This window comes from Sceloporus occidentalis, unplaced genomic scaffold (assembly GCF_023333645.1).
Source record: "Sceloporus occidentalis isolate IW3139 unplaced genomic scaffold, rSceOcc1.0.p SCAF_1, whole genome shotgun sequence".
Taxonomy (NCBI): domain Eukaryota; kingdom Metazoa; phylum Chordata; class Lepidosauria; order Squamata; family Phrynosomatidae; genus Sceloporus; species Sceloporus occidentalis.
Window position 1 is genome coordinate 296,779,452 of NW_028316981.1, and position 13,568 is coordinate 296,793,019.

General features: G+C 36.6%; 1 protein-coding gene across 6 annotated transcripts in view; it reads right to left on the reverse strand.

Moving 5' to 3' along the window:
* SPEF2 (sperm flagellar and cilia associated 2) overlaps nt 1–13,568 on the reverse strand; it is a 140,795-nt gene that overhangs the window by 69,485 nt on the left and 57,742 nt on the right. For all 6 annotated transcript variants that reach the window (XM_089496624.1, XM_089496614.1, XM_089496605.1 and 3 more), the window contains exons 16-19: nt 7,181–7,437; nt 5,871–5,976; nt 2,628–2,785; nt 463–636 (exon numbers count right to left, since the gene is read on the reverse strand). In XM_089496624.1, coding sequence (XP_089352750.1) covers nt 463–636; nt 2,628–2,785; nt 5,871–5,976; nt 7,181–7,437 — 695 coding nt within the window. The remainder of the gene's footprint in view (nt 1–462; nt 637–2,627; nt 2,786–5,870; nt 5,977–7,180; nt 7,438–13,568) is intronic.

Here is a 13,568-nt window from a genome sequence, read left to right on the forward strand (position 1 = left end):
CTCTCAGCCTCAGAGGAAAGTAAGACTTGTTCAGAGGAGGTTTGTCATTGCCTTCACCTGAAGCTGAGAGCATGTGACTTGACAAGATTACCCAGTGGGTTTCATGGCCAAGCTAGGAACTGAACCCTGTTACTGAGAGTCACAGGCCTCAAACAGACGTCCTAAAAGGGATGCTGTCAGGCCAATCTGGGGGTGAACTGTGGCCACTGAATGTGGTCCAAAACTGGCTGTGAAAGGAACGGTTTCCTTCTGCTCCTTTTCGTGACCTGTTGAGGATGGTGGCAGGAGGCACCCTCGGGACTGCGGCATTTGGTTGCCATGGTCCTGCAGTAGTCCTGGGGTGATTGGGGCGGGAGTGGCCTCTGACTTGAACCACTACAACACACTGGCTCTCTTAAACCTGCCAATACAGCTATTAAATTCAAGCTACAATTATTTACAGTATGTTTATGTCTCACCAACCTTTAGATACTTTAGTGTCTGCTGGAGAAGCTGGGGGTGGCATTTGAATTTCTATAGGGGGACTGGGAGCTATTTCTTCCACCTTCTCTGTGACAATGGCATGGTCCTCTTCTTGTGGCAAGGGAGGCATCGCCTCTTCTAGTTTCTCAGCTTCTCTCTTTTCTTTTTCTTTTCCTGCAGTATAACATCAGCAACAAAGCATATGAAAATCAACAACAAGCCTAGATATAATGATATTTCTCCCATATTGCCTGAAGACCACTCGAAAATTATTCACCAGGATAACAGAATTCCCCCCAACCACTCACCAGATTATATTTTTATGCACAAGTAAGAGTAAAATCCAGGCAGAACATCCCTGTGTAAGTATTCATATTTTTTTAACGGAGAATCCTTTTTATGAGTAGTGAGAGTTGGGATTATCTACAGGACTCTACTGTGTATAACAATTTTATTTATCCAGTAGGAAAAAAAGATGGATATACTGTATAAATATTATAAAAGAATTTGGGATGAAAATAATATTCACTATTATGTGCTTCCTGCTTGAAAAATGGGTCTCCTGACATTTGAGAAGCCCTGTCAGTGAGAATAACAGAGCATTGAGACTTACACAGTTTTTCAAATTTCAACTGTCATAAAATGTTCTGAGGGAGTCTTATGCACAAAGAAAAGAAAAGAAAAAGAAAAAACACTTCTGTACTAAGAAAATGAATTTCCTAGCAGGAAACAGTGGGGGTGAGTTGTACAGGAAATCTGTTTTCTACACACATACAAAGAAAAATCAAGTGTTTTTCTGTAAAGAAAGATTGACTAGAAGACTTAAGAGCCCTTGAATACCAGGGACAGTACTGTGCAGAAATATTCATTTTCTCCTGCAAAGTGAAAAAAAGCGACATTAATTATTCATCCTTGCATGTGAAGATGAAATAATAAAAGATTTACATTCCTAAAAGGAATAATGAGGTAATACAAAGACATTATGATTAAATGGCTCCCAGTGAAAAGATCTTAATGGGGAAACAGTTGCTTCCATACAAACTTGCAAAATAAGAACAAAGTTCCTACCTTTAGAACTTTGCCAAGATGAACTAAAAGCAATAATTTTGAATTATCATCATCACCATCACCATCATCATCATCAATGTGTGGCTAATTCGCAAAGAGAAAGAATGTACAACACCCAAAAGCCTTATTTTTATATTGTTGAAAAAATAAAGAATCACGTGGCATCTTAAAACCTAACCAAGTTATTATAACATGAGCTTCCATAGTTTATAGCACACTTCATTGAATGGATGAGGTATTATCTGGATTTTAGGGTAAATATATGGTAAACCTTGCTAGGTTTACAGAACTTGAAAACATTAAGTGCTACTGCTTATATAGAGAAAATGTTAAATAGAGAAAAATAAATAAATTTGGTAATATTAAGCCACTGGGTGTGTTTGTATTTTTTTTTTAAAAAAAGAACTGATTTGTTAAGTAAGTATCACCAAATTAAAATATATATAATACAATTACTAAAAAGTGATCAGTAACTAATTAAATAAACAAGAAACAATAATTGGTATTGTAAGGTCACTGCCACTTGATGATTAAAATAATGAATTTTAATGAATAATGAATGTTGAATATTTTAATGAACCTGGGTGACAAATTAGTTTTTGAAGAAATAATTCTGTTTTTGAAAGGTTTATTTTTGAAATAAATTTAACAACCCAGTAATGGAGGTTAACTCTTCAGGTTAAGCAGAAGAACTGGTTGCTTTATCACTCATGCTACAGAAATTATTTAGCTACATCACTGTATCTGAAAAGTAAGGTTGGATCCCTTGATGGAAAGCCTTGTAGACTTTCCTACTGCAAAGGAATAATAAGAGAATTTCAAAATATTCTGAAATATTTTCTTTTATACATTATTGGTCTGACAATGAAAAGCAGGTTCAAGCCTTGGCCTGGCAAGTTTGAATGCAAATTACAACCTAGTTGTATCCAAAATACTTTACAAAGGAAAAGTAAAGAATATCCTGGGTGGAAATGTTCACATGTTGGCAACAAGTAATGCTGATTTTGACATTATCTTTAAAATTTCAGCCAGATTACTGAAAATGCTTCAATATACAGTATATATTTGCCTGAAACAGTTAAAATTCTATTGCTTACTTCTATTTTCAATTTTAACAAGTTCTTCCACTATAATTTGTTTCACCCTTTGACACATAAGATTCTCTTCCACCTCTGCGTTGACTTTTATCAGTATATTTTGCTGCTCAGCATAACAGGATTCTAGTTTTGGCCATGTTTCCAGGAAACGTACAAGTCTGTGAAATAAAGACCATGCAAAATTGAGGTATTTTTTAAAAATGAAATTCACAATACAAATGACAAGGACTAATTAAAAACATATATGTATTTGTTAAATATGATTTAAGACAAAAAACTGGAACAAAAATATGGAAAAATATTGTTCTATATGATTACAGCTGGGAGAATGATTTATGCTCAAAAATGGAAAGGGAAAACATTACTGAATGTGAATGACTGGTTGATGAAACTATATGATATTATAGAAATAGATAAGTTGGTGTATTTAATTAAAAAGAAGCCTATGAGTAAATTTGAAAAACAATGGAACCCCTGGATAATATTCTTGAAATCAAGGTGGGGAAATGACTTTACAATTGGATTGGAGTAAGTGAAGTCATAAAAATCGATATAATGCAATAAAAATAGATGGACCTTATAATCATGTATCGACTATAGATACTTCTTGATATCTGAAGTATAATTATGTTTAGTTTATTTGTAAATACTTTTCATAGTTTAAATTATCTGGTGATCATAATGAAGTGCATATTAACAGAAAAATTCAAGAGAAAGAAGGAAGGAAAGGATATAATATTGGCTTTTTTAATACACTGAATTATATATACTGCTCTGAACTTTTGTATATAATCTGTTTTTCTTTTACTGTTTTGTTTTAATTTTTTTTATAAATCAATAAAGAATATTAAAAAAACATATATTGGTTGTGTGCTAATATGATGAGAAGACACAGCCCAGTCAGATCAGACCAAAGACTTATCTAGTCCAGCATGCTGATCCCACAGAAAAGAGAAGATGCCTACAGGCAGCTCATACAATAAACCAAGAACTCATATTTTGCTAAGAGAGGAATGGATATGTGGCCTGGGGCTCCATGCATACCTCCTCACTGTTTTTGTGACCCTTGACTGCTTCAGATTCCCCACAGAAATTAATTGCCTCCTCTGAAGACCTCAGGAGTGGCAGTTCACCTTTTAAACAGATTGCAAGCACTACTTAATATTTTTAATGCTTGTTTTCCAAAACAACAAGATGATAAGGAGGGAACAATGACCAGAATGGTATGAAAGTATAGATGAGGGGGACTTTTCAGTTTTGCAAGGTAGCTGAAGGCTCTTCCGTCCCAACCCACTTTCAAACATTTAAAAATGCTACCAAGTGCTCCAAAACCCTAGCTGTTCATGTTTTATTTATTTATTTATTTACTTTATTTATCTATTTAAATCCCGCTCTTTTCCCAGAACTGGAACCCAGAGTGGCTCACAACATTAAAAGAACAATACAGTTAAAAACATTAAAAAGTGAATTAAATTTTTACAATACTAAAACAGATTGGTTATTAAAGAATGAAAATACAGTTAAAAAGTTAAAATTGTTTAGAACACTTAAAACCTGCCTTCTGTTTTAACCTGTTGGTGGAAGGTCAATGAGGAAGGGGCTATTCTGATCTCCCTAGGAAGGGACTTCCACAGTCCAGGGAAGCCACGGAAAAGGCCCTTTCTTGCGTCTCCACAAGCCATGCTTGTGATGGGGGTGGGACTGAGAAAAGGTCCTTTCCAGAGGATCTCAAAGCCCGGACTGGCTCATGCTTCTAGGAACAACCTTATAGCAACATGCTCTAGAGTATCTAGGGTTTCATTTTCAACTGAAACTGACCTTCTAGCTCCCATCAAACTACTGTTTGGCATTTGAAACAGGGTGGGCAACAAGTCAGCCACTGGTGACATTATGCATCCATCTGGGTTGAGACTTCCCATCAACTTCCATTAATTGGGGGAGGATATCCAAAATGATAACTTCTGGAAGCCTACCTGAGAAATAATTCGTTTTCTTTTCTTTTTATTTAAAGGTGCATCCTAATGTTTTATTTCTCCCTCCTTATTGAAAAAGGGATTTTACAAAACTGGCATTGAAAAATGATAAATAACCCCACTCAAAAGTAATACAGTTTTCTTTCCTTTTCCAAGTACCACTTTTGCAGGAAATTAATGGTGTGACAAAATGGGATTCTGCCATTCCTCTCAAAAGCTTAGGTTTCCATCTCTTTTCCATTTAATCATCACACACAATCCTGTGTTTAGGTCAGGCAAAGAGATGTGGTTAACCAAAAGACATTCAGTAAGATTCATGGGATTTGAAGCCAGCTCTACCTAACCCGTAGCCTGACGACTACAGGAGGGGAGAGCAACAGCACAAAAAATGAAGGATATTCCCCCACATCCCTATTCAGCAGGCTGCAGCAAAACACTTGGCATGAAGAGAAGTGATGTTACTTCTGGTTTCACTTGTCATTTTTCCCTGGCGTGTAGGAATCTGGGGTCTTGGGGGTTAGTAAGAAGGATATGAGATGTGTTGATGGAGAAGAGTTCTGTGGATAACGTGGATCGCTAACAAGACAAATACAGTGTGCCTGTGTCATACGCATATGCTGGAAGCCACGCTGGAAAACGCCTCGCGCGCCCCGGAAGAGGTAATGGGGCATGCGCCTGCAGTGTGCATGGCAACATGCGGCAGGCACAAGCCCCATTACTTCTAATGGGGCTCGAGCTTACGTGTTTTTTCTTTTACGTGGCGGAGGGGGGGGGTTCCAGAAAAGTTCTCCGGGGAAGAGAAAGGCTGATTGTACATGGGTCCTATAAGAAATCAGCCCTGAATTCTCTCTAGTAGCTAAGATGAGTAAACTGAGGCTGTTATACTTTGGCAATATCATGAGAACACATGACACTAGATAAGACTTTAATGCTAGGTAAAGTAGAGGGCAATAGGAAAAGAGGAAAACCACATTCCAGATGGACAGACTCAATCAAGGAAATCACAGCCCTGACTCTACAAGAGCTGAACAGTTCAGTGGAGGGAAGGGTGGAGGTCTCTTGTTCATAGGGGCACCATCAGTCAAAGTGAACTTGACAGCAGTTAATAATAAAAAAATAAGGAGGAGGAAACAATAATATTTTTGTTGTCACTTTGGCATTTCTGTTCTATTTTAGGCTGAAAACTCACCCTATTTTTAAAAATATGACTGGGTCATACTCTTTCCACCCCTCCGCTATACTATACCAAATTTGCATGCTTGTGACTAACCTGTGCTGAATCTGGCCTCTCACTGAAGCTGCCTTTTCTCTTCTCTGGAGTTCAGCATCTGACACCTGATCACCTCGTTCATTTTCATTTTGATAGGAGTCCATTGCTGTATGAAAAATATCACAATCATTTCTTGAAAACAATGTACTGGCAGAACAATAGCTACATAGTTTCATGCGGGCCTAGAACCATGGGTCCCTCAGCTATAGTTGGACTGCAATTGCCAGTCTAAGCCAGAATAGACAGCATCTTGTAGCCAGTAAATTGACTGAACCAGCAAACACAGACACTGTTAGCTATTGGCAATCCTAAGAATGGGTGATAAAATGCCAGCATAACAGATAGAGTTTTATTCTTGGAACAATGACAATAGCTAAGCTGAATGAATGTACTACAATTTATTGTGTTAGAAGCTTTTTAGGTACTGCAGTATACAACTGGATGCTCATATTCACTCGTTTCCCTCTTGCAAATTTGATTTGATTGATATGTTCTCTTTAGGAATGATTTGTTGGGTAAAATGACCCTTTAAGATGTTACAAAATAATTATATGGCTGTAAATGGTGAGGAACACCAGGTATCAATCCTTAGTTGTTAGTAATGTATATAAGGACTCTGAAACCCAGAGCAGGTGTGGGTTGAAGATATAGGATTGGAGAGAGGAGTTGGTGTGCTAGTTTGAAGAATGTGGATTGTAAATATATCATACAGTGTATGTTGACAGAATTCAGAGCTTTTGTTGTATATATTGTACGTATTGCAACAAGAAGATAAAAGCCTCCATGTATGTGCCTCATTTCAGGTTGGTCAGTGGCTTGTTGCCAAATACTGCAATACTACATACTGGGTTGTGCTTCTGCACTCTGCTGTGAGCTACTGTTGAGGTCAAGCAATTCAGACAGTGCTGAACATTGGCACCTCTGTTTGGGCCTAGTTTTTGTCACTGCACACTTGCAGTACACAAGAGGAGAGCCAACATGATTCTGTAGTCAACTTCTGTTAGAAGCTGACCACAGAGTCACAGTGGAGGACCAAGAGAAGTATTCCCTCAGGGTTTTGTTTTTTTTAAAAACCCAACATTTGTGTTCTTTATTTATATTTATTTATATTCATGGTTTCTCCACTTTTGCATGAGGGTGCTCCTCTCCTTACCCATGTGAATGTGGAGAGCCAACTGTATTTAAAATGCTATAAAGTACTGAAGTGTATGTAAATGCCTTTACAAAATGTATCAGTGCCCTCAACTGATGAAATATGAGTTACGATGCCTCTGTACTGTGTACATCATTCATAAGAATATTAAACTTACATCTCCCAAATGCTATGCGGTCCAGCACAATGGAATCCGAAACATCTAACAAAATGGCAAAGTCAAGACCAGGTGGATGCACAGGTGGTTCTTTTGGAGCTGCTGGATCTATAACCAAACTGTGTTTTTTCAAGACTTTAGCGTTTGCTTCTGCCTGGTCTGGATCTCTCCCAGTCAATGCTTTTTCAACCAGTTTGGCTTGATTCAGTGTCATTGGGAATCCATCCATGATCCAACCTTTTTCTGGTGGCAATCGACTAAAACAAAAACAGAACCAGATTCACTAAGCATTGCACCAGCTATCACATTATTTTCCCTCTTATCATTATTAGATCCTAAAATAGACCACCCAAATATTCTAAAATTCCTAGGAGTATAAAAGAACAAATATGAAGATATCAATTCTGTTGATTTACTTTAAATCATAAATGTATGATTTATGCTAACAAGACCCATATTTCAAAATCCAAAAAATGTAGCCCTTCTCTCACTAACCAGGTTATTTACACTTAAACTTGGGTTTTCTACCAAATCTTTGTCATAGGGCAAACTGGGAAAAGCACAAATTACCTCAAACCTGGGATGGTAACAACTATCCAACAACAACAAAGGTCTGGAAACCATTCCCTATGAGGAGCAACTTAGGGAGCTGGGTATGTGTAGCCTGGAGATGAGAAGGTTAAGAGGTGATATAACAGCCCTGCTGAAATATTTGAAAGGATGTCATACTGAAGCAAATTTGGTTTTTGAAGCTCCAGAGAAGAGGACTCAGAGCAATGGATTCAAACTACAGGAAAAGGGATTCCACCTAAACATTCGGAAGAAATTCCTGGCAGTGAGAGCTGTTTTTTTTTTTTTTTTTAATTTTTATTGCTTAAAATATGAAGATATACAACATTCAACACGATCAACATAAATTAATCGGAAGCATCTCAACTCAGAACTACAGTGGTACCCCGGGTTACGAAATTAATTCGTTCCGCCGCCGCTTTCGTAACCCGGAAACTTTCGCTAGCCGAAAAGCCCATAGGCGCTAATAGCGAAAGCCGCAATTCCGTGTGAAATCGCGCCGAAAAGCACCAAAAATTTTCTTCGTAACCCGGAATAACCTTCGTAACCCGGAACTCTTTAATTGAATGGATTTTCTTCGTAACCCGGAAATTTCGTAAGGCGGCGCATTCGTATCCCGGGGTACCACTGTATTACATATAATGATCCTGTATCTTCAAAAATCTTGATGACAAATAAACTTCCTGTTGTACAACATTTGCTTCTGTGTTTATTACTCTCCATATAATAGTTACCTTATAGCACTTCATGTTTCTTCTATTACTCCAGTCTATACATTTGCTTACTTATATTATAACACCCTATTTTCTATTTGTTAAATGAGATTGCTTAATAATATCAATTAAATACGCGATGATTTACATGCCTTTCCATCTGTCGTCACAAAAGTTTTTTAATGACTCCCATTCCCTTTCCACTTCTTCCTCATCTATTCCCTGAATAATTCTAGTTAATCTGTCCATTTCCATCATGTCGTATATCTTCAGTAGCCACTCGTCTATTGATGGTATTTCATTGCTTTTCCAATATTGTGCCAGCAATAACCTCCCTGCTGAGACCATGTATAGGATTTTACACCAATGTTTTTTCTCTGTTTCCCAAGGTATTCTATTAGTCATGTTAAGCAAATAGATTTCAGGAGTCAAATCGAAATTTATCCCAAGACTTTTTGTTATGCATGCATGAATTTGGCTCCAGTATTTCTTTACCTTGGGGCATTCCCACCATACATGGAACCAGGAGCCTTTTGTATTTGCACATTTCCAACATTGACTACTGCTGTCCCTATGAATTTTAGCAAGTCTGACAGGCGTCAGGTACCATCTTAACTCCATTTTTTTGTAGTTTTCTTGTAAATTTTGACAAGCAGTGAACTTTCGTGTTTTTTCTCTGGCGTAATGCCAGCTTTTCAGTTCAATTGTCTTCCCTAGATCTCTGGCCCACTGTATCATCGAGTCCTTTATCACATTTTCTTCCACTTTCCTTTGTAACAAAACTTTATAAAATTTAGATGTTAATTTATTTTGTTCTTTTCGTAGCACGATATCCAATTCAGTATTTTTAATTTCAAATTTTTCCATTAGAGAGTCATTTTTAAATCTTTCTGCTAGTTGTTGATAAAGAAACCAATGCTTTTGGATATCCATGTTCTTAATGTTCTCTAGTTTCTTAAACATGAAGTTATTCAAATTATCTTTTGAGAGTAGATCTTCATACCTCAGCCAACTGGAGATCTGAGTTCTATTACAAAACGCCTCGTGGGGTGAAACCCATCCTGGTATTTTAACATAAAAGAGATGTTTTACCTTGAGCCAAACATTAAGAATTGCTTTTCGCACAAAATGATGTTCAAACTCCCTGTTAACTTTATGTTTGTCGTACCATAAATAGGCATGCCAGCCATAGCGATTATTAAAGCCTTCTAAAGCAAGCAGTTTTTCATCTGTCAAGTTTATCCATTCCCTTGCCCAAGTAAGGCAATTTGCTTCGAAATATATTTGTAAGTCTGGCAGGTCAAATCCTCCATTCATGTTGAGATCAATTAATGTTTTCCATTTAACCCGAGGTTTTTTTCCTGCCCATATGAATTTCCTTATTTCCTTGTTCCACTCTTCAAGTTTTTTCAAATTAGAGATTATTGGGATATTGGTAAACAGGTAGTTAAGCCTGGGTAGAACAGTCATTTTGATGGCGGCAATTCTTCCAGAGAAGGAGAGGTTTAGTTTTGACCATTTCTGAAGGTCCTGCCTTATTTTCTTCCAAATATGATTGTAGTTATTTTCAAATAAATCAATATTTCTGTTTGATATCCAGATACCTAAGTATTTAGTTTTTTTACGACCTTACAATTTGTAATGATCTGTAATTCACTCTCCTCTTTAGGTGATAGATTTTTTGTTATTATAACAGATTTTTGCACGTTTATTTTGAGTCCGGAAACTAATCTGAAATTCTCAATGACCTCTATTACTTTATGTATACACGAGTTTGGGTTTTCTAAAAATACCACTAGGTCGTCTGCGTATGTTTTTAGTTTGAACTCAAATTTCTTAATTTTCACACCGAGGATTTCTGGGTCTTTCCTAATTCTGTTGTTTAAATCTTCCATTACAGTTATAAACAATAAAGGAGACAGCGGGCATCCCTGTCTTGTTCCCCTTCGAATGTTAAATTGTTGCGTTTGCTCTCCGTTAATTATTAGTCTCGCAGTTTGGCTGGTATATATGCTTTTTATCCAACTTAAATATCTCTCTCCCACTCCGAGGTTTTGTAGAGTCCTCAGCATATAATCCCAGTTTAGGCTGTCAAAAGCCTTGTATGCATCAATGAAGAACATTCCGAGCTTCCTTTGAATGTTTTTTTCAAAGAATTCAACTAGATTTAGTACAGTTCTGATGTTCTGTTTTAGATGTCTTGCGGGCAGAAAACCGGATTGATCTTGATCTATTTGGTTTATTAACACTTTCTTCAGTCGCTCTGCCAGAATATACGCATAGATTTTATAATCTATGTTAAGTAGAGAGATTGGTCTGTAGTTCTCTACCGAAGTACTGTCTTTGTCTTCTTTTGGGATAAGTGTTATATCATTTATTGTCCAGGAGTCAGGGATGCCCTCCATCTCAATCTTATTCAACATGTCCTTTAAAGGTATTATTAACACATCTATTAATTTTTTATAATAAATTGCAGTAAACCCATCTGGACCCGGTGATTTATTCAACTTCAGATTTCTTATTGCTTTTCTTATCTCATCTTCTGTAAATTCTTCATTTAGTCTATCCTGAACTTGTTTCGGTATTTCCTTCCATTTTTGTATGCTAATGTTTTCTCTTATAAGATTTTCCCTTCCTTCTGAGGTTGGGGTTTTCCCGTATAGATTAGCATAAAAGCGTACGAATTCTTGTTTTATATCTTCTTGTGTTGTTATAATTTCCTTATTTACACATATCTTTTCTATTTGATTTCTTCTCCGATTTTGCTTCAGTTTCTGCGCCAACCATTTTCCGTTTTTGTTAGCATTCTCAAACCTTTTTTGTTTAACTATTTTCATGTTTTTTCCCACTTCTCTAGTTAGATCAATTTTTAGTTGTTTTCGTAAAACTTCCAGTTGTGTCATTATTTTCTTTGATGTTGGATTTTGCATTAGTTCTTGTTCTTTTTGCTGTATTTTCTCCTCTATTTTTAGTTGTTTTTCGTTCCTTAATTTCTTCAGATAAGCTCCACGTTTTATTAAAAGCCCCCGTACGAAAGCTTTAGAAGTATCCCATATTACTTTACTTTTTGTCTCCAAATTATAATTGTCTTGAAAAAATAATTTTATTTGAGCCTTTAACTCTTCTAAGAAAGTATCATCTGTTAAAGTATTATCGTTCAATCTCCAATTGTATTCGTTTCTTTTTATTTTTAATTCTAGTAGTATTGGTTTATGATCCGATTCTGTTTTCGGAAGTATGCTCATGTTATCCAACATTTTCTCTAAATTGTTAGTGATTAGAAACATGTCAATACGAGATGCGGAGTTGTATTGCGCCGAAAAGAATGTGTACCCTGGTGCTTGATCATATAGTTTAGTCCACACATCTTCCAAGTCCAATTGTTCGTATAAACTAAAAAAGGAGTTCGGAAGTTTCCCTTGATTTTTTTTAATTTTCTTGTGAGATTTCCTATCTCGAGTTGGTTTAATTACACCGTTCCAGTCTCCTGCCATCAAGACATTGGCGATTTGTTGATCTTCTACTTTCTTTTTTAGTTTTTTGTAAAATGCCGTTTGATTTTTTGTGGGAGAATAAACACCGACTATCAGGATTTCCTTTTCTTGTATTTTGATTTTTATCCCAACATAATGACCTTCTGGATCTTTAAAGCACTCTTTGGCCAGTATTTTACTTTGAACATATAGGGAGATTCCACCTTTTTTCTTCTCATTATTTGAGCTGAATAATTGTCCTAACTTCCAATTTCTTAGGTATTTCACATCCTTCTGCTTTATTTTGGTTTCCTGCAGACATAATATATCAAAACGTTTTTTCTCCAAATAATGAAATATACGTCTTCTTTTATGAATGGCATTTAAACCTTTAATATTCCAAGAACAGATTTTAATAGACATTATCAAATAAATTCAACCTTTTACACTACAGTAATAAAATAAAGTTTTTTAGAAACGGATGTCCCCCCCCAAATAATGTATTAACTCAGTCCTATTCCCGTACTGTCCCCTATATCAGGGTTATTCTCTAATTCTGACTCTGTCTTTTTCAGGACTTCTTCCCTTTGTCTATTTAATTTTTCCTCTTCCTCTTTACTTAAGCCGGCTTCTTTTTGCCTCGCTTGCGATCTTGTTTCTATATTCCCTTTCCTTTCTTGATCTTGCTTTTGCAGTTTCTTACAGAAGTATTCTGCTTTTTCTTTTGTATATATCTTATATCTTCTCTGTCTATACAGTGAGAGCTGTTTGACAGTGAAATATGCTGCCTCAGAGTGTGGTGAAGTCTCCTTCTTGGGAGGTTTTTAAACAAAGGCTGGGTGGTCATCTGTTGAGGCTGCTCTGATTGTGTATTGCTGCATGGCACAGGGTTTGACTTCATGGCCTTTGAAGTCCAACTCTATGATTCTGTAACCACATTCATGTTATCCCTCCCCAGTCCCATGCCATACTTCCATCCCCATGAAGCTGCTCTTCCAATCCACATAGTTCTTCATAACCTCAATCATCATTCCCACTTCGTCATTGATCACCCCCCCCCCCCTAAAATCAAAATCTTCACACTCTATGAACTGATCACTAGCTTCCCTATTGCTCTTCCATGCCAGGTTGTTTCTTCTCCCTGGAGGCAAAGATGACTAAACTCAGGCTATCATACTTCAGCCACATCATGGGAAGGAATGAATCATTAGAAAAAACAATTATGTTAGGGAACTAGAAAGAAAGGAAGACCACATGCCAGATGGATGGACTCAAGGAGCTCACGGGTATGAATTTGCAAGAGCTTAGAAAAATAGTGGATGACAGGGAGTCTTGGAAATGTTTCATCCACAGTGTTACCATGAGTTGAGATCGACATGAGGGTGGTTAACAACAACTTTTTTTATACTGAAAATTTTAAATAAAATGAATAAAAAAATGTAGATATCAAAAAGGGAGATAAAGAAGTTCCAAACAGAAATACATCAGTTGGAAAAAGGCTAAAAGCAACTCCTCCCCACAAAATATCATTTCCACCCTTCTTGTACGGTTTCTGAACTGATTTCTGTGTTATAAACACAAATGCCATGCACTTAAAAGCAGCACACACACCCTTGATCCACGACAAATACA